General features: G+C 46.2%; 1 protein-coding gene and 1 long non-coding RNA gene across 5 annotated transcripts in view; one reads left to right on the forward strand and one right to left on the reverse strand.

Moving 5' to 3' along the window:
• The first annotated feature begins 471 nt into the window (after positions 1-471).
• LHX2 (LIM homeobox 2) overlaps positions 472-20,769 on the forward strand; it is a 33,986-nt gene continuing 13,688 nt past the window's right edge. The window contains exons 1-3 of one of the 4 annotated variants that reach the window (XM_030507256.2): positions 472-595; positions 14,690-14,895; positions 15,667-16,049. In XM_030507256.2, coding sequence (XP_030363116.1) covers positions 14,696-14,895; positions 15,667-16,049 — 583 coding nt within the window. In that variant the 5' untranslated portion in view covers positions 472-595; positions 14,690-14,695. The other 3 variants (XM_030507255.2, XM_030507254.1, XM_030507257.2) reach the window with 3 other exon arrangements.
• On the reverse strand, positions 3,519-9,380 carry LOC115617113. Its single transcript, XR_003994498.1, has 2 exons — positions 8,787-9,380; positions 3,519-8,272 (listed from the first exon to the last, which is right to left on the reverse strand). It is a non-coding gene; the product is annotated as an uncharacterized LOC115617113 (long non-coding RNA).

A 20,769-nucleotide genomic window follows, 5' to 3' on the forward strand; every position in this document is an offset into this window, starting at 1 on the left:
TGAGTGTCATGTCGAAGAACCAGAAGAGCTGGGGGAGGTTGTGGAGGGGTTGGTGAGCTGAAGACTGGCAGCATCATTGGTTTGAACAGGCCGTGATTGATTTGTCACCAGAGGCCCATTTGACTGGGCGAAAAGCCCTTCTGATCTCAATCTCTCTCTGCCTCCTTACCTCTGCTGTCCCTTTTTCCTGCTCTGCATTTTGACGCTGGCACAGCAGCTGGGCAAGGGGGCTCAAGTTGAGGCTGACACAGAGCTAAAGGGTTGAAGGTCACTGCTGCTGAAACTCTGTAAGGACTGACAAGGGAGAGCCAGCTCATCCTGCTTCTCACTTTCTGTCTTGCCTTTAGAACTCCAGAGGTTTACAAAGCCCCAAATACACATCCACACAAATACACCAACACACCATTCTCCAAACAGAGACACACAACCAAACCCTCTCTCTGCTTCTCTCTTTTCCTCTCTCTCTGTCTCTCTCGCACACACTCACGCGCACACACACACGTACTCTCTCTCCCCACCCCTTCCACCTTCCTGTTATCTGTGGCTGGGAGAAACCTCTAGATCTACAAATATTAATTACAAAGGACAACGAAAGGTAAGAAGGCGTCAATTATCCAAAGGTGTCGTGATGTTATTTCAAGTCAATTGCAAATGTGCGAGGGGGAAGATTTCACCCCAGTGATTCCTGTCTGCTTGGCTGATGGGGACCGGAGCCGATTCCCTCCCAGAACTGCTGCAGCTATGCCTTAAACCACACACTTTCCAGCAGGAGCCATCAGCATGGGCCTTTCTGAATTCTCTCTTTATTTCATTCATTAAGGGCATTAGGCAAGTTGGAATTTGTATGAAAAGGATCCTATGGGAATACTGTCTCCAGGGTAGGTATTTTCATGACTTTCCACATCCTGGGGCTTTCTCTGTATCTCTTCTCTTTCTCTCTCTCTTCTGTTAGATGGAGCTTTAAAGGAGGCTGCCCTCATCTTCCAACTAATCTGGGGGAAGGAAATGTTCTGAGCTGCATATATTGAGTGAAAAAATATTTTATCTATTTTATAAAGTGGTAGTTACTAAGAAATTGTGAGACCTTTCCTGCTTGATTTTGTTAATGGGCTTTGTTATTATCATTATTATTCCTGGCTGTTTTCAGGTTTTTCTCACACAGAGTTTTTAATGACAATTGCCTTCGTTATCCAAAAAGAAAGAGATAGCAGACTGGACAACAGCAAAATCATATTAATCAGACAAAGGCAGACTTTAAATTAAATGGGCTGTTGTGTTCCCATAAAAGCAGGACAATCTCAATACTCTAGCTCATTGCACTTGGCAAAAGAACATGGCATCAGTTTTTTAACTCTAAAATAGTTTAATGAACACGAATGGCGAAATAATTTTTCTGTGTATTTAGCAGTCTATAAAGAAGAGAGAATGCTTTAACTTTGATCGCCACAATTAGTTCCCTGGGTATCTAGAGGGGAACAGGGCAGCCCTGGGAGCCTCAGTTCTTTAGATACAAAAGCATTTAGATCGCTTTAGAGCAGTTAATCCTGAGACTGGCTAGGGTCCCTTTTGTTTTCTAACTCCATTGTGGGTTTTGTTCAGTTTTTTCTATTCGCATGATTGACTGCCCAATGGATGCTAATTATCCAAATGTCGCTTCTGTCCTTTGAGTGACTTTCTATGTATTATGGGCAACTGTCATGCATTCTGTCATTCTATATCATATTACATGTATTATCATATGAAAATGGTACTCTGCATAAAGGAAGGTGTCTGAACCAGCAGATGCTGCAGATATTTAGAGGACTTGCCTAATTTGAATGGATTTTCTATAGAAAAATTGCTCAGAAAGCATATAGGGGAGAGCCAGAAATGGAAAGTTTATCAGGTAATTATTTTTGTCCTTTTGCTGTTTACATGATAATGTACAAAGCATTAACTGTCTCTGCCTCTGAAATCTGCAGCCACCTTCCTCCTCCCGAACCAGGCAACCCGTCTGTATTTATTAGAGTATGACAGCTTAAGCTAATTAAACTGATATCTGTCTAAAATAATAAGCCCAGAAAGTTAGAATAAACATTATGATTATAAGCAGAAAAGGCAGCTATACAAATGCAGCATCAATGTTATATTTTAATGATAATCTGCAATTCCTGTATGAAAAGCACTGGATGTGGAATTACTAACAATAATAAAGTTCTGCAAAGACATTTTACACTGTAAATATTTTTTTACTTAGACCTTTATCTCTTTACATGATATTAAGAAGGCTGAGGGCTAACACAGCTGTGAACCTGCCTATTTTTTATTTTATACATATGTGACCATATATTTAAAAAGATATCAAGGGAAAGGGTTTTACTACAATTTTTCCACTAAAATAAACTTAACACACCTCAGTGTAATGTGCATGCCAACACTTAACAGGAATGCAAGATTTATAACGATAGGGCTTTTTAGATTTGCACTCTGGGGTCCATTGAATCTATAGGCACATCCAGAGTTTCCTGTCCTAAAATGTTAGGATAGTGGTTTATATTTGCCATTGATATGAAATACTATGGATATATAACATTGAAATGCCAGATCTTGAGCGTCATCAAATCTATGTGCAATAAGTTTCCATTAATGATAAAGCTAAATCATGGGGAAATATGTACTTTATGAAACAACAAAAAGATACCCTAGAAAGACTTGCTCTGCTGTAGCAAGGTGCTTTGAAATTTTACAGTGATCAAATATACATGATCAAGCTGTGCTTGTTAGGGTACGAGGGGCTCCACACGGTCAATGATTATTGATCAGACTGTTAAGTATTTGTTCACGATTCTTTATATCCCAAAAGATTCAGGGAAATGAACAGTGAAAAATTGCATCAGAGTCCACCTTTGTTTGAGATTGATGTATCAAAATAGAGGTTACCTTTGCCAAATCTGTTGGAAAAATGCATAGTAAATTATGACATAAGGACTCCAAGCACAGAGATGAATATTTCCCTTTGTTTTAATTATCTTTGTGAAACTGTAAGGGCTAATTAAAAAATGTAAAGACAGAGTCTTTGTAGAACATGAATAGTGAATTATTGATAAGAGCAGATTTACGCAGCAAAAATCCTAGCTTATCAGTTGACCTTTACATTTTACCTTCCATTTTGCTCATGCCAAATCTTTTTTACCTGAAGTTTCAATATCAGTGATGTAAGAGAATCCATGAGGCAAAACTGGAAATTTCTGCTACTCTTACAAAACAGAAAATCTCACTGAGGTGCAGCTACTGTCTTCTGGTGATTGAATAAATATTACCCCTCATGAGTAGTTCCAATTAAATGTTTTGGAGTTTTTTTTAATTCTAATATCATTTGGCAAAACTCCCAAATTATTTGAATATTAATTCTTTCTTGAGATTTCTGCAGTATCTATTTTACAAGTCCATCATATATATCATTTATTATTTTAAAATTACCTATAAAGTTTGTTCCATAATTCAAAACATTACACATGTTGAAGGAGAGTGCTAATGTATAATTCTTGCAGAACCACGAGGCATACTTTATTTGAGTTCATTATGCTGTACATTACATAAATTCACAAGATCTTTCCTGAACACAGAAACCTCTCAAGATAAACTTACTACACATTTAAGAAAACTACTGAACACAAAGAATTCTTTCGGCAGATATTTGCCTCTAAGAAATGATAACATATGTCTGTGTCTGAATCTACAAATAGATGGATGGATACACACACATATGTTCATTCACACACACACACATAGCCTCATACAGTCATATATCTTATACATATTTATATAAACAAATTTACATACTGCATCTTTTGTAAACCTTAAGCCCAGCAATCCGTATTTGGTGTCTCATTTTCAGATGTCAGTTCCCTTAAAATTACTTCGTATTTTTTTCCAAATGAGAATTCCATTGAAAATAATCAGCCACACTCACGCTTAGAGAAGAAGTTTGTAAAGTATAAAATTGGCAAAATGTCAGCGATTGGCTGGAAATGCCCCTTCACCTCATTGTGTCTGACCTGCCACTTAATTCATCTGCTCTTGCCTGGGAGCGGACACTGCTAAAGATGGGCAGCCCAGAGAGCAAAGTCTGCAGCACTCTGAAAGTTGAAAATACATTCAGCTTCTCTTACAGAATCCTTTTCCTTCACTCTATTTACAAGATTTCATCATTACTCCTTCAGTTTGTATCTTACCTGATTTCTTCTTCTTGTAAATATTGCCTTATTAGATTCCCTGCATCTAGTTCCCTGTGCCCAGCTTTATCTCCGCTAACTCCCCAGGCATAGCCCTGCAAAGTTTGCATCTGGTTTCCATACCTGCCTTCTGTGTTTTGAAATCATTTTTCAGAGACAGGCGGTGGCCATTCAGGTAGTCCAGATAAGGGTTTATAGTGACAAAATATTGACTGGATTTGGTATTCACTTATGAGGGATGACGTTAGTGCCACAAAAATCCCTGTGATGTACAGGGAATAGTTAATTAATTAAAGGACCTGCTAATTGCTACTTGAGGTACTGTGCAGAGATGATGAAGAGTGCTTGGTACAAGGTTAGGTTCTCAGTTTAGAGTGAACATTTTCATTTAAAAGATTTCTTTAAAGTACATCCTAATTTTTTTAATGTTTTTTCAGGTTACTGTATCTAGTTCAGACTCAAGTGTTCAATTGAGCTTCAATTAATTATAATATATAGTCAGGGTTCTTTAGCTGGGATAGATTGATGGAGAAGCTTTGTTTCATTTGGTGCAGGTGGCACTGTTTAATAAGCACAGGAGAGAGTGAATAATGTAGTGTTTGCAAAGAGAAATAAATGCAAAATAGAGAGGTGCAATTAGATCAGCTCAGAGAAATAAAGGATAAATATTAAATGGTCAGGCATCTTGCAAATATCAAATAAAATAGTAATAAGTATCTCGTTGAAAACTGCCATTTTAATTTATGAATATATAAAAGCACTGCTTTAAAATAAATCTAGTGAGCAAGTCTTCTGCCTTCATTAGGCACATTTCAATATCTGGTAAATACCAGACCTTTAATTTTCAAGCTCTCCATACTATTTTTCCCATACTGAGGTATAAGTAGGATTCTAAATTTAAAATATAAACACAAGGACCTCAAGAAATGAATTTCTGCATTGTGTTCTGAAATACCTTAACCTTGGATTTCTTTTCTTCAATTGGAGCTATGTTCTATTGGAGAAAAATTACCCCATGGAAAATTAATCTGTGAAAACTTGTAAATCATTATCAGTAATTTCCCAGGAAATGAGAGGCTGAATGCTGCCCATGCATGCACTGAAGATAAGGTAAAGTTGCAGAAGATTACCAAAGAGATTAAAAAGTAAAGCCCTTGAGAATTAAAATCTTCTTCTAATTGCACACAAATATAAAGCCAAGTATATACTGCTGAAAATTACAAATAAGAAAAAAAGGAGGAATGTTATTTGACTTAAAAAAAAGAAAGTATCTGGTAGCTAAGAGGATAGTCCTGTGAGCTACTTAACAAAAGAATGTGAATGTATTAGGCATTTCAGCAACACTTCTGCATCTAAAAATTTCAGCTGTAGACAGATTTTCCACAGACGATTCCCCCCTACTGCTAACCTCTTAAATATACCTATAAAATACAAAATGGTCCAAATCACCTCCAATAAAGGAAGCTTCCTTACATTAAATGCATCTAATATTTGTGTTAGAAATCCGAAGTGCTTTCTGATGTGGTTAAATTCACAAAGAAATGTGGTTGGAGAACAGAAAGGAATGTATTGAGCACATCACTGAATATTTGCAGATGGATACAGAGCTATACAAGTTTACTTATAAAATATGGAATTAATCATATTCTTAGCCTCTGATTATTCGAAAGAGGCAATACTACTGGGCTTTTTCTTTCTCTACAAACCTTATTTTTGTTGTGTAGCCATGTTTACCAAATCCATGATATACCCAATCAGGGCAGGCTCCCAAACCTCCAGGATTGGTTGATATTGAACTTGTAAAATGTTTATGAGTGAGTGTTTGCCTGGTAATGTAGCCCTGGGTGCCCTGCTGTCAGCATGGAATTACTGGTACTATTACACACGGAAGGGGTTGGGGCAAAGAGAGAAGGGGAGCTGGGGAGCCACAGGGAACTTTCTTATCTAAACTCTTACTGTGCATTTAGGCAAAATAGCTTTCACCTAAAAAATCCCTTCCTCACTTTGTTAAAAAAATCTGTCTATTTACACTAAAAAAGAGTTCATACAAAGCATCTTAATCACTTATGGGAGCTCCAAGTGTGGAGCAAAGAGATTAGTCTGTAGTAAATAGATTAAAAAAAATGTATTAAGAAGCAGCTACACTACTAGATGCAAGAAGAGACTTTTTTTTGCAAACTTTGCCATATTCTGTGCATAGAATTTACAGAATTTCTGGTAATTACTACTTCCTATTTTGTAAAAATTATTCTATTTTAATTATTTACTATGGTAGATGCTCAAGTGAGGCAATCAGATCCAAACATCCCACCAAAAACCTATATTCCCCAAAATAAACCTCTGAAGCTACGTTAAATATACAGCTACTGACCTTCAGAATCGTATTTTCTTTACCAATTCACTGTAATAAAAATGAACATTTTGTCATCACTTTGGGAAACTGTGCCAAACACCTTAAAACACATGTCACATGCCAACTTTACTTCATTTTTCTCCTCAGGGAATAGATACATCTGGAATCATAATCACAGATAAAAACCTTGACAAAATTGCACATGAGCCCAGCCCTCCTCTCCAACACCTACCTTTTCATAACATTTAATACAATATTAATATCAGTTACTAAAAAGGCTCCCAACCTTTACATTCCTGACATAACATGTTCAAACCCATATTTCACACTTCTTGTTCTGTTTTAAGTTCAGTGGATTTAACAGGACTCTGGAGAGAAGATCATGTGGTTGAAGATTTCCCTCCCTCTTTGACACCCGTAGAGGCAGTTTTGGAATTGTTTAAATAGCTGTGGCTATATAAACTGAAATATGGACAACATTGGACATCTCACGCCTCGCTCACATCTATAGATACATACTTGTATTTTTAGCTGAAATCTATTGCTTGTACCAGTGACAAACAATTTCAGCACAACATCTGGGCAAAAGATTCGGAATATTTTCCTTTTAAACTGTATTATTCATCTTCCCTGCATATTCCTGGTTTACCAGACAAATACAATTAGCTAATATTATAGAATAATATTATTTGGTCTTTTTTATCTATGATTGACAGTTTTTCAAATCAAAATAAAACACATTCTTAGTCGATCATCTTCTTGGAAGTGCGCTGGTTTAAGCTCCGTTTGCTCCCAAGACAGTGAGAGATCTTACTCGATGAGGGGTAAACGGTGAAATTATAGATCCCATAGATTCCATGCTCTCCCCCAAATGCTTGGCGTAGTTAATATTTAATAGCTAATTCCTGGACAGACATTTTCACTGCGTGCTTTTATAGAACATTCATCAGCTGCTATTGCAAAGAACTGGAATTTGAGAACTTTGCAAATTTTCATTTATTATTGTTTCTGTAATTAATAGCACACTGGACGTACCCCAGGCAGCTCACTGTATGGCTTTGTTCATGACAGAATGGTGATAGCAACCTCTTTTTGTTACATATTTAACAGCTTTGAAAGACTTTTTTTTTTAAACAGCAAATGTACCAGACAGCTTTAAAGCAAAGGACATTAAATAGGTTGCCAATTATTCATTCAGCAGCTTCTATGTGCGTCAAAAAAATGCATACCACCAAATTTCCCTGAGACAAACCACTTAAATTTCCTGTGACTCATACACCATTTTTTCACTAACTGGATAAGGATAGCAATCATTTAGAAAAAGAAACAGATATCAAATGTTTCTTGCCCTGGCATACTGAAAAAAAAAATCTTCAAACTATGTTCATTTACAGTTAGGGGATAGCATTTGTGACAAGAAGTGTCCTATTTTTAAACTGAACAGTGTTCCTTAACACATTCTTTCATTATTCTCTTTCACTTTAAAATGACCCACAGTGTCTAACTCAGCATATAATAAGTGCAAAAAGTGATATATGAATGGAGTACTAATTCCCCTGAATCGTTGCAAGTCAGTCCACAAAGCACCCGAACCCGAGGCGTGTGAGGCTGTCTCCGGCAGCTCAGGGAGATGAAGAGCTGAGCTGAGCTCCACTTGCTGACAAGGAGCAAACTGTCTCACATTTTAGGAGAACAACATCATTGCCTATAAAAATGAGGAAGAGACAAAATAAATAAAACCAGTTAATGTTGTAGTTAACTTGCAAATCAAGTAAATCTGTTGGTACAGTATTTTAGAAATAAACGATAACAGCATCACACCAAACACACATTTCTGATCATAGAAGCGTTCTGATTTTGATTTAATGGTATATCAGCGTCAACTATTGCTTCCTTTGCTGGTACACACTTCCTGATGCCTACTGTGAAGGGTGCCCATATTTACAACTGAGTAAGATGATTAATTACACCTTGTCAATCACGGTGCATGAAGACATAACACCACAGCAGACAATGAAGAAGACGCCTGAAGCTACAATTACATTTTAATTCATAGTTTATTGTATGTTCCCATATATTGCAGTCTAATAACCGTAGGGGCATCGAAAACATATGAGATATCAATCACTCTGCCCCCTGGTCTTTCATGTTTATATTATTCCACAGTCTTTAAATTACCATAAGTAGTTACTTATTTTCTAAGCTTTCTTCTCTCTTACCTTTTGCTTCCATTTATCTTTTATTCTTAGTACCTTTATCCAACAGCTATAAGTATTTGATGGAAGTTTGTAGCTCACTTAGAATCTGTAACAGACAACCTGAAACCCAGCAATTAGCAAAGACAGCTTAGACTTGTGTTCCTTTGTTGAAGGAGGCGTTGAATCTTTTGTTCTGATTTAGTCACGGTAGCTGGGTGGAAGCTGGTACCTCATTATGTGGTTGGTCTGTTTGGCTGGTAGGTAGCAGATGGTACTGGAGATGACGTTACCAAGAGAGGCAGGGTAGAGAAACTCAAGACCTGTGATTTGTTCACCTGTCACCTATAACAAAATACAGGTTAAAAGACTTTATTATTAGCTGCACCATTTTTTTAATGAAAAAACCCCTCTCATTCCAAATGAATCCGTGCTCGATTCTAAACATTATTTTGCTACAGCAATTTTTCTGTGGCTCATTATTCGAGAATATCCTGGATTTTATTCTGAACAATGTAAATGTCATTCACGTGTCAGTGTGTACGTTAGCAGCTTTATGTTTACATTCTGTTACTCTCCCTGTGTTTTGGTAGCAAGGGTTGGGTGTCTTCTTGTGTTTGTATATCCATTAGGAAGATAATCCGAGATAGCCTGTGAACCGGGGGCCACGCCACCCCTTCTAACGGGCGATTGGTATTACTGGTTCCAGCCTCTTAGGCAAGGCTGTTACATAGAATATTGTATTTTAATTCCGTTAAATAGATACAAGCTTTTTGACAATTAGCAATGTCACACAGAGTGCACGAGTTCACGACCTTTCCTAACTGCAAAATGTGTGTAACCAGGTATGGGATAGGGAATTAAACCGGCACTAAGACACCTAAAGACAGTATTGCACGCGTGGAGGTGAGAGTATCTACAGCATAATGGTGTGAGTCGGGAGAACACCAGGGCGTTCCACAGCGGTGTGCATGGTGCCCAGTGAGCAACACCCTACAGCTCTTGCTGGAGCAAATCTCCCATCACAGGCAGTGTGTGAAATGTCTTGCAAGTTAACGGAGGAAGGGAAAGATCATTTTATCAAGATAAATCCTATGCAGCTCCACTAACTCTATCACAGAGTTCTAGTCTGGATGAAATGTGAACTTCTATTGTTTCCAAGGTCTGATTTTAAGCCAGTTTTTGGGTAGCTCCAACAGATGCCAAAAATAACTTGCATCCTGTACAGGTCCTGAGGGCTCTCGTGGCAATTTCATGGCATTTCTGCAGGAGACACTTTGTTCTCCTTTGTGACATGCAAATCCATTCAACTACCCACAGCCGTCCCAAAAGAATGATGACAAAAAGCCCAGGTTGTTGCAAGAACAGAACATGTAAAAACAGCCAAGTTCGAATATGAGCAGAGTAATTCCAATTGTAGCAAAGATCGTCTTAACTGCACTGCACCTGTAAGAGGCAAATCTCTATGTCAGAAACAAACCTCGCGGTGATACACAGAGTGATGCAATGATTTGCAGGCACGGATTAAGCAGCTAGTCTCATGGTCTCAGATGTGCATTCACATTTACCTTCCGTTGTGCTACCTTTGCTAACATCATTAGAAGTGTGATATTTGACATCTTTAATACTAATTAGTCCTTCCTTACTACCTGCCTTCTGGGTAAATATTTAGACACCACGAACCATTTCCCTGTGTATTCTTTGTCTTCTCTGGAGACTTCCTGAAGCTTCTCCTCAAGTTCAGAGACCTTCCTGGCCTGGCTTTCCTACAGCCCGTGTGGAAGCACAGGCAGCGGGCAGCCTCAGTCAGGGAAGGCTCCACGAACTTGAATGACACAAACTCTTATGCTCTAACGGTGAATGTTTTTCACAACGGGCGTCGTTGGGTGCGTTCGACTAGTAACAACCGTCGGGGGTACCGTGATCTCGGAGCGTAAACAAACTTTTGACCCGTTACTTCTCCCGCGCTGGCGGCTTCCCCCCGGTAGCCTCTTTGCTGCTCCACGGCGAGACTCGTCACGGGCTGTCACCAGCGGCAAACGCAAACCGCGCCACGGGGCGGCTGTGGGCTCCGGGGTCCGGCCTTCAGCCCGACGCACGACGCGCCCGGGCCGCGGCGGGGCACAGGACGCGGCAGCGCTGTGGGACCCCGCACGCCCGGGGCCGGGGCGCAGGGGCCGTGCCGTGCCGCGGGGGTGAGCGGGCCCCGCGCCTCCCGGCCGCGAGCACATGCCGGCGGGCCCGGGCGCGGCGGCAGCCAATGGCGGCGGGGCAGGACATGATGTCAGAGGGGCTGTAGAAAAGGCGCGGAGCCTCGCGCGGCGCCCGGGCTGCAGACGCGCCGCTCGCAGGCACCGCGGCGGGCGGCGGCTCCGGCTCCGCCGCTGCGCTCCCGCCACGCCCCGCCCCGCCGGCAGCCGCCCCGGGCCCCGCGGGCCGCGCCGCGTCACGGGGAGAGGGGCTGCCGAGCGCCCGTCCCACCTGGTGCCCGTCCAACTCTTCCTCCTTCCCCCTTGGCTTTTTCTTTTCCCAATGAGCTCCCGCGGGCTGGGGGAGGAGCGGGGGAAGGAGCAAACTTTGCCCCCGAGCTGCCGCCGCTGCCAGCCCTCTGGACTGTGAGTGCGTACGGTGGGCATCCGCCCCATCCTTCCTTGCAGCACCAGCCCGCTCTCCGCCTGCTGCAGCCTCCTTCTCCCTCGCTTTCCTCCCCGAAATTTCGCACAGTACGATGTAGGGGGCTTGTTGTTATTTTTTTTTCCAATTATTATTATTATTTATTTCTCACCGAAGATGGTTTAATTTTTTATATTTCTATTATTTATTAATCCCTCCCAACCGTAAACCTGCCCAGCCTGCTGCCAGCTGGGCCAGAGCATAAAGCCTGGGACTGCACCTGGGGCCATGAGCCCTGCACTGAAGAAGCCTCCTAGAGGGATGTGCCGGGGCCGCGCAACAGACTAGACCCGAGCCCCGAAGCTTACACCACCAGTTATCCCCTCTCCCTCATCCCCTCCGCCCGCCTTTTCTGCGCCCCATCCCCTTGAAACCTCGGATCCGTGCCTGCCCTGCGCTCCGGAGACCTGCGCCGGGGTGAAAAGCCCGGTGCCCGAGGAGAGACGGGGCGGCCGTGCTAGATGCATGGGGGAGGGCTCCGGTTAATGCAAGTTCTGGGCTCCTGCAGGGACCCCGACAACTGTCAGCAGCAGCAGCAACTCGGGGCCTCCTCCTCTGCTTCCTCAGCGATGCTTTTCCACAGTCTGTCCGGCTCGGAGATGCACGGGGTCATCGACGAGATGGATCGGAGAACCAAGAGCGAAGCACCGGCCATCAGCTCGGCTATAGACAGGGGAGAGACCGAAACGGTAGGAAGCGAGGGAAGGGGAGCCCTTCCACCCCTAAACATAATAATCCCTCAGAGATACAGCTTCTCCCTCGAAATAGCAGATCGGGGGGAAATCTACGCAAAATGCTAAACCAGAAGAAAATTAAGCAGAAAGGCACCCCAAAAGATTAAAAAAAACCGTGGGGAAAGGCACGAAACTGTTAATTATTAATAATATGCATAGTAATAGTAACGCTTGGGTGAAACGAACGGTACTGCTCTTGCGAGAAAACAGAAAGCGAGACCAGCCTTTTGGTAGCGTCCAAGAACTCCTTCCCTTCCCCCAGCCCGTCCGGCCTTCCAAAGTTTTGGGGAAGAGGCAAAGTATGCTTTTATACAGATAACGCTTTGGCACAGTGAATTTTTTGTCTGCAGAATGGAAACACAAACACCAAAGAATCCAATTCCGTGTTATTTTTCAGGTAGGATGTCTACGCTGAGGGAGTCTTTATAGCATTTATATCTATATATAAAGTAGTCAAACTGGAGTGCCTTTAAATTACGATTTTAAAAAATAATTTTGATATATATGCACAGTGGGTTTGCAGCCCTGGCGAGCAGAACTAGAAGATATGGTTCAGGGAGGCGGATGTATGCAAATCTTTATAACTTTACCACTTTTTATGTTGTGCCTGCTGATGCGTAGTGCTTGTGTATTAATAGATTTAGATAAGCAAAAGATGCATCCTTCTAACCAGCGTTAAGCTGGCAAAGTGGAAGAGATTTCTGGAGTGTGTTAACTGAGGCAACATTTTAGGTATGCTACTTTTTCGTAATTAAGAAATGATAATTCTGAAGTGAAATAATCCCTTCCTTTGGTTAAATGCTGTCCTCTGAGCCGATACGGGCACATGCAAGAAAGATTATCTGTCCTCGGGTTTTAAAACTTCATCAGTATGTGTTATTTCTCTTAATGCTACGTAGAAATTTACTTAATGGTGACAGAGTATTTAATCCCGAAATACTGGCTGGAAATCAGCCTTTATGCTGTAGGGGTGGAACATGATTTCTAATCTAAATGGTTTTGGTTTTCTTTGGAAAAGTTAATATTTCTCCGTACAATTAAGCAATAACAAATGATTTTTCTAGGAATATATACCTTTCTATATCGATGTATAATGTATATGCGTACACATGTGTATGTAACAAATAGAGGGATGGAATACTGGTTCCTTAAATACCGTTTCTGGATCTCGGAATATTTTATTATTTTTTTGTTACCGGAAAAGCAAAGCAGAAAAATTATATTTCGTTTAAAGTGCAAACTGCTTTGGTTCTAAACGGATCCCCAAGCAGAGCTCGGTCAGTGCCTTCGGGAGAGAAGCCGTGGTGGGGAGAGCCGCGGTTCTCTCTACCCGCAGCCCTGGCAGCGGTGGGACGGGGGGTCCCCGAGGGCCGGAGGCTGATACCGCTCCAGCACCGGCTGGCAAAGCACCTTTGGGTCCTTTCGGCTCTGCCCCGTTAGCTCTGCCCGTTCTGCTCGGCTTCGGGCTCGGGAGGAGGTAGAAGTAAACAAGCAACTTCTCCCCCCGGCCCGCATCAAAACAAACGCGTGTTTGTCGCAGCTGTGCAGGAATGGTTCGGGTCCCCTTGCACGAGGCCAAGACCGGATGGTGCGGGGCGGGAAGGGGCGTTTGGGAGCCGGTGGGCAGCAGCGAGCTCTGCTCTGAGCCCCAGCCCTGCCCTGAGGTGCCCGCTAAAAGAAATCAGCGTCTTTAACTGGCGCCAGATACTTTCTCTTTTTTTGGTAGAAGTCGGCAGAATATGTATGTATTTGGTTTTTTGCAAGGTTTCGGTTGGATTGCGATTTGACACTAAACTATTAAATTATATAGGGGTTACATTTAGTTTTATTGCTTCCAAGTTTATCCCGGCATAATCTAAAGTGCTTTGTTGATTTTTATTTTTTTCCCCCCTTGCTTTCTTTCCTACACCTTTCCCGCTATTTCGTTTTCCCGCTCCACCGTTCCGCACCCGGGTCAGTGCCGCTCGCCTCCTCCGCGGCTGTGCTTACCGATCCCCGGGGCGCAGAGCGGGCACCGGCCGTTTGGAGCCGGCCCTGCGCCCTGGTCGTCATTCACTCGGAGTTTACACACACACACACACACACACACACACACACGAACACGCTCCGCAGACACGCACTCACAGAGCAGTAACCGCGCAGACACTCTCAATAGAGCCGTAACAATAAATCTGAAAACTAACTCTCCGCGATTTGCCCTATTCGGTGATTATTGCGCCTGTTGTTGAACAGCATCTTTCCTTGTTCTGGGACTGGAAAATACACGAAAAAAATATAAAAAGGAATAAAGGGAAGAGATACCCGGCCGGATCCGGACGCCCTCCCTAGCCCCCCAGGGGGTCCCCTCGTCCCGCCCCCGGGAAGGTGGGGGGGCCCGGGCCGAGCTCCGGACGCAGAGCCCCTCTCCCCTGCCAGCCCCCGCGGGGAGCGAAGCCCGGCCCCGGCCGGGGAAGGGGGGGTGCCCAGCAGCGCATCGGAGTTTTTCCCTCTCGCTAACGGTCTGTAATTGTTTTCCCCCAGCAGACCATGCCTTCCATCAGCAGTGACAGGGCTGCCCTGTGCGCCGGCTGCGGGGGGAAAATCTCCGACCGTTATTACCTCCTGGCTGTGGATAAACAGTGGCACATGCGCTGCCTGAAGTGTTGTGAATGCAAACTCAACCTGGAGTCCGAGCTCACCTGCTTCAGCAAGGACGGCAGCATTTACTGCAAGGAGGATTACTACAGGTACAGCCTGCCCTCAGCTACCACGGGGGGGGGGTGCCTGGGACCTGCTTAGGGCCCCCCACGCTGAGCAGACCGCTTCCTAAAGGGACCGCGGTGGGCACACTGTCCCTACGGGGCGGGCTGTGAGCTCCTAAAACCTCCCACTGGAGAGGGAGACTCATGGTGGGGATGGGCCCCGGGTTCTTGGGGGGGGGGCACGGCCCGAGCTCAGCTCCCCCCGCCTGCGGGCGGGCACTGGGAGCTTCGAGCCGGCGTCCCCGGCCGAGCCTTTCCGGACCGCGGAGGGAACGGGACAGCCAAGAGAAGCCGGGCGCGTTTCTTGCCCTGAGCGCAGGGCGCAGCTCTTCACCCTGGGAAAGGATCGTCGTCCTGCCCGTACCCCTCTGCGGGGCCGGGCCCGGCCGCGGGGCCGCTCCTCTCCCGGTGGCGGTGCCGCTCGCCCCGGCCCGGCTGTGCGCGGGGCCGTTCCTAGCCCCGGGGGAATTGGCGGGCGGCGGTCAGGGCGTTTTTTCCGCTGGGAGCAGGCGGGGCAGGAGCTGCGCCGCGAGGTGGGAAACGGGACGGAGTTCCCCGGGGGTCCTGGCCGTGGTGCCCGCCCGGCTGCCGGGCGCTGCCCAGGGAGCGAAGCCGCTCCCGTTAAACGGCCCGGCTTTGTGCCGCTGCCCTGGGCCTTGCAGCCCCTCTCCCTCTGCCGCCCTCCAGGCGGACCCGGCAAGGGGGGGAGGGAGGGGTGCGCCTCTCACCGTCTCCTCTGGCCGTTCTGTTTTGCAGGAGGTTTTCGGTGCAGAGATGTGCGAGGTGTCACCTGGGGATTTCTGCTTCCGAGATGGTCATGAGGGCCAGGGATTTGGTATATCACTTAAATTGCTTCACTTGCACCACTTGCAACAAGATGCTGACCACCGGCGACCACTTTGGGATGAAGGACAATCTGGTGTACTGCCGCCTCCATTTCGAGACTCTCATCCAGGGGGAGTACCAGGTGCACTTCAACCACTCGGATGTAGCCGCTGGGAAGGGCCCGGCACTGGGAGCGGGCTCTGCCAACACTTTGGGACTGCCTTACTACAACGGCGTGGGGACTGTCCAGAAGGGGAGACCCAGGAAAAGGAAGAGCCCAGGGCCTGGGGCAGACCTGGCAGCCTACAACGCAGGTAAGAGACCTCCATCTTCACCCTGAACAATTCAAATGGTTTGTTTCTGTTCACTTCCAAAGGGGGATTTCCGTTTATTTTAGCTTAAACCGTTAATAATAGTTTAGCTGCAGCATAATTATTGAGATCAAGTGCTGTCAAACTGCAATTACAGAAGCTAATATGTTAGCATTTTTCACTTCAGCTGGAAATAAAATGTTTTGAAGCAAGGTCATCTGGTTAAGGAGGGGGAGAAGGGGGAGTGTAGCCTGAAATAAAATCTGGAAACCAGAGATTGTAAGTTAGCACTTCAGAGAGCTGTGAATTTTCTTTAGTGGCTACACTCAAAGGCTGCTGATGGGTGAATTACTCTGCCGTTGTCCTGAGCTCCTGTACCTCAGAGTTTTGGGAGGAAAGAGGAGGGGGGAATAAGAAAGTGGCTGTTTCTCAATGACGGGGGATGCTGGGTTGGGGGATGCCAAATGGGGGGGCCGGCAGCAGGTGTCTGCAGCAGCCTAGGGGCTGCTCACACCATGACAAGTTCGGCTGGAGTTTTGCTCTTCAGATGTAACTCGAGGCAAAGTGGGGACACCCGCAGCACCCCTTCCCCAGCCCCGCATCCCCTCCACTGGGACAAGCAGCCAGAAGAACGGGAGCAAACCGGGCCGCACCCGTGTCTCTCGGGCTCTCTGCGTCGAGCTGCAAACTTTCCATTGTGTTTCCTCGTTTAACCTTCCTCCCTCACCTCAGCACTGTAATTTTGCAGGCGAAGGAATCCGATCAGTCTCCCTTTCCTCTCCCCCTCCTCTCCCCACCCCCTCGGCTCCTTCCATCCCTTCGGTGCTCTTGGTCCGGTAACTGCCCACCGGAACGGCTGCGGCCGCCGGCTCTGCCAGCGCCGCTCCCGTGTGCAGCCCGGAGACGGGGTTGGACAAAAGAACTTTCTTAAATCTTGATTTTGCGACAAGATCTCCAGGCGGGGGGGGGTGGGGGGGTGGGCTGGGTTGTGTGTGTCACGTCGGACCCCGGCTCTCCGGGCGCCGCGCTCGCCCGCCCGCATGAACTCGTTCGCCGCCTCCGTTGTGCTGCTCCGGTACCGGCTGCTCTTCTCCGCCGCCCCCAGCGCGTTTTCTTCCTAAAATCTCCGAAGTTCAGACGTGTCCCGTAGGGCGCAGATTTGCCTTTAACATTTATTCTTCTTCCCTCGGAGAAGGCGTTAGGTGAAGGCCAAGTGTGCTGCGGGTTTTGAGCCGCCCCGATAGCCGCGGCTCCAGCCGCGCTTGTCCAGGGGAACACGGGGGGACCGGGACGTGGGGGAGCCCGGGGGGGTTGTACCAATGATCGCTCGGGGCTCCGGAGCCGGCGGGGGTGGGATGGGATGCGGGGTTCTGCGCCCGAGGACAGAGAAAGGTAGCACCGAAATCGAGCGGTTTGCACTGAAAATGGCAGGGAGAAAGGGCGCAACTCGAAGAGGAAAACGCACCTCGGGAACAAAACTGCCGGCTACTATTGGTTTAGCTAATTGCTGAGTAATTTGGAAGTAGTGCAAAAATCAGTAGTGGTCCCAGTAGTGAAGGTTGATGAAAGGTGTGCGTGGTGTTCTCGCGAGTAACAGTTGAGTTTTAAAACACACATAAAATACACATCTTGCCCGTCTAAAAGCGTCTCCTTTTCGCAGGGATTAAACTTTAATTGTCCTTCCGCTGTCTCCCTGTGCAGGGCAGATGTTCAGATTCAAAGGACCTGTAAATCGAATCCCTGCTCTCTCCTGGCTGGGAGCAGAGCCCGGGGAAGCCTTTCCCGCTCCCTGGGTCCCACATAAACCGCCTTTAACCACGTCCTTTAAAATTCGTTTCCAAAATATTTGCCCTCCTTTTTTTTTTTTTTTTTTTTTGTCTTTTAATTTGTGTTTAGAGCTGGAGCTTGCGAGACCTTCCTTGAGGAACCTTTGGCTTCTGTGCTTAAAACTATTTATCTACTTAACTATTTACTAAACCAATAATCGACTATTTTACACGATAAGAAGTGCCATTGATCTTGGAAATGGGACCGGCTTGCTCGTAGATGTAGAAATTTACAAACTAGTAAATTATTGCAAAGCTTTCGATTTAGTGCCTTTTAGAGGGAAACCGTTTACAAGTGGGACAGTTTCTCTTTTTCTTTTTAATGCAACTTGTAATTCCTTTCTCAGAAAGGCCCAATATTGTCCTCTGAGGGGATCTGTTGCTGGTTTATTCCTGTAGAACAGTTTGTGTAAATAAACCTACACCCAGAGGTGGTGGGAAAAGGGGGACCCGCAGAGCGGAGGCTGGAATTATTTCGCGAACTGCAGCAAGTATTCAGCTGTGACACGGATGGGACGCACTTTTTTCTTCCCCCCACCCCCCTCCTACTTAAACGAGACCCCGTTTGCACGGGATTGATGGGTTTTAGATGTGGATAGAGCCTGACAAGTGGAAAATAGCTTAGAAGGATGCAGAAACTTCAAAAATATTTCTTTTTCTTTCTTTCTTCTTTTTTTTTCCTTTTTTCTTTTTTTTTTTTAGTGTGTTCCTGTGATCATAATTTCTTCTTTCACTTGTTGGAATGGAGTTTGATGGGGTATTTTCTTTTTTTAGGTCAGTAAATCAATGGCTGAAAGCTTGCTGAACACAGAAGCACCTGTAAAGAATTGTGAATACTCCCTTTGTGGTTAGACCCCGAACCTCCCCCAGCGGCTGCGTTTTATTCATTTGTATCTAGTCCGTCTTTAGCATGAAGACACTAAAATATCCTCCAAAGTGACACAAATTTGGGGCACGACGGGCTGATAAAATACCCATAATCTGTGCAAACAGGGACGATACTCATAACGATTTCCTTCCTTTGCTAGCGGGAAGGCTCGGAGCGTTCCGGTGAGCGGGTGGCCACGGCTCCGGGCTGGGTTCGCCTCCCCGGGGGCCGCTGGCTCGGTTCGCCCCGCTGGGCCCTCCGGAGCCGGCCTCCAAACGGGCTTTGGTGAGAGGGGGGGGCTGGTTTTATCCTGACAAAAAATGGGAAAAGCCTGAAAAGTTTGGGAGAGGGAATCTCTCCTTCTCTCTTCCTTTCCCCTGGGACTAAAAGCTTAGAATAAGCTTTCCTGCGACTACAGATGCAGAGCGAGTAACGGGAGTCGCAGCTTAAAAAGGGGTGTTTGCAGCGGTTTCCTACGAGAAATCAGAGTTCTCTCCTCTCCCCGCTCCCCGGCGCGGTGCATCCGGCCCCTCCCCGGGAGCTGGGGTCGGGGCCGGGGCAGTGCCTGCTCCCCGAGGGGTGAACGGGACCCTAACCCCGCTCCCTGCCTGGGAAGGCTGCAGTGCAGCGGGGTCCCTCGGGAGGAGCCCGCCCTGGCCCCGCCGCCAGCCCCTTCCCCCGGCCCGGCCGGGGCTGCCCGGGTTAATCGCGGCGCTCAAGGAATTACCGCGCACTCGCACCGGCTATTCAGCGCCATTCAGTTGGCTTAATTGAGGGGAAAAGCCCTTCGCGGCCGGCTCCCCCCACGCAGCCGGTTCTCGGCGCGGGCCCGCTCCGGCCCCTTTGTCCCCCGGCCCAGGCCGCTCTCTGCCCCTGGAGGCACCGGGGCGGGCCCGGAGCAGCCCCGGGAGGCGGCGGGACACGCAGCGCCTTTGTGCGAGGCGGATGGGGAAGGAGGGAAAGAGGGTTTCTAGTCCCAGCTCTCCTCTCTTGTGGCCTTGTGATGCTCAGTCTGGGAGATAGGCGCTCCTTAGGAGAGGCTTTATCTTTTTCCTAGAAACACTCTTGAAATGTCAAGGTTGAGGTAGCGCTTTCTGTGTCCGTCGCTCCCAAGGCTTGGCAGAGGCAGCCTCCTTTCAACGCTGCCCCAGGCGCCCCAGGAGCGGTGAGGATACCCTCCCTGCCTGCTCTAAGTGACACAGATTCACGTCTTTTGATCCCAGTTGTGGGAAGGAGTTTGGGTGACTGCCTTCTCCAAGTGTCTTCTCCTTCTACCAGGGAGAAAGACTCTCTCTTTTCTTGTCCCAAGTACCATTCAGAGGCTCTGTCTCACTTTTGTCCCCTTCAGGAATGCGGGTACCACAAAGTCCTTTAAATCTCCTGCAGACAACAAATCAGGCTGCACCCCTGCCCAGTCTAGTTAATCACAAGTTCCCTCTCCAGGCAGCAGGAGGTTAAAACACCCCCTTGTCTCTTATTACAGAGGGAAAGGGGTGTATGTTCCTGAGCCACTGAATATGGAGAGCTGATGCATGCACCAAATGTCTCGTTTCATCATTCTTTCAGAATCGGGATTAGTTTGCTGCTTTTTTTTTTGTTTTCGGTAATTTAACAGGTCAAACATAAGCTACTAAGAACAAAAAGTTCCCCCAAAGGAAATTCCTCTTTCCCATCTTCTCCATGTGCTATTTACTTAGTGACCTACTAACCACTAAGCCCATGCTTCGCCACAAATCCCAACGTGGGGATGAGCGTGAAACAGTGCTCCCAAGTTTTCTTCTTCAAACAGTGTTTGTCACAAGGATGACAGCACATCCTGCTTTACACTCTTGTCGCTGTTTTTAGAGACAGTATTATGTGGTATTCTGCAGAGGATATTTTGGTCACCAGTATCAAAATACAATGTTTTGACCTCAGTTTCTAGTGATGTTCTCCCTGGACATCACCATCTTGTGGCCGGTTGGCCATTTGTGTCATGATGCTGGTGGAGGAGGCTGGAAGAGCTGGTGGCTGTTGAGACCAGGAGGGC

The sequence above is a fragment of the Strigops habroptila genome, chromosome 15, assembly GCF_004027225.2.
Source record: "Strigops habroptila isolate Jane chromosome 15, bStrHab1.2.pri, whole genome shotgun sequence".
NCBI classification, from domain to species: domain Eukaryota; kingdom Metazoa; phylum Chordata; class Aves; order Psittaciformes; family Psittacidae; genus Strigops; species Strigops habroptila.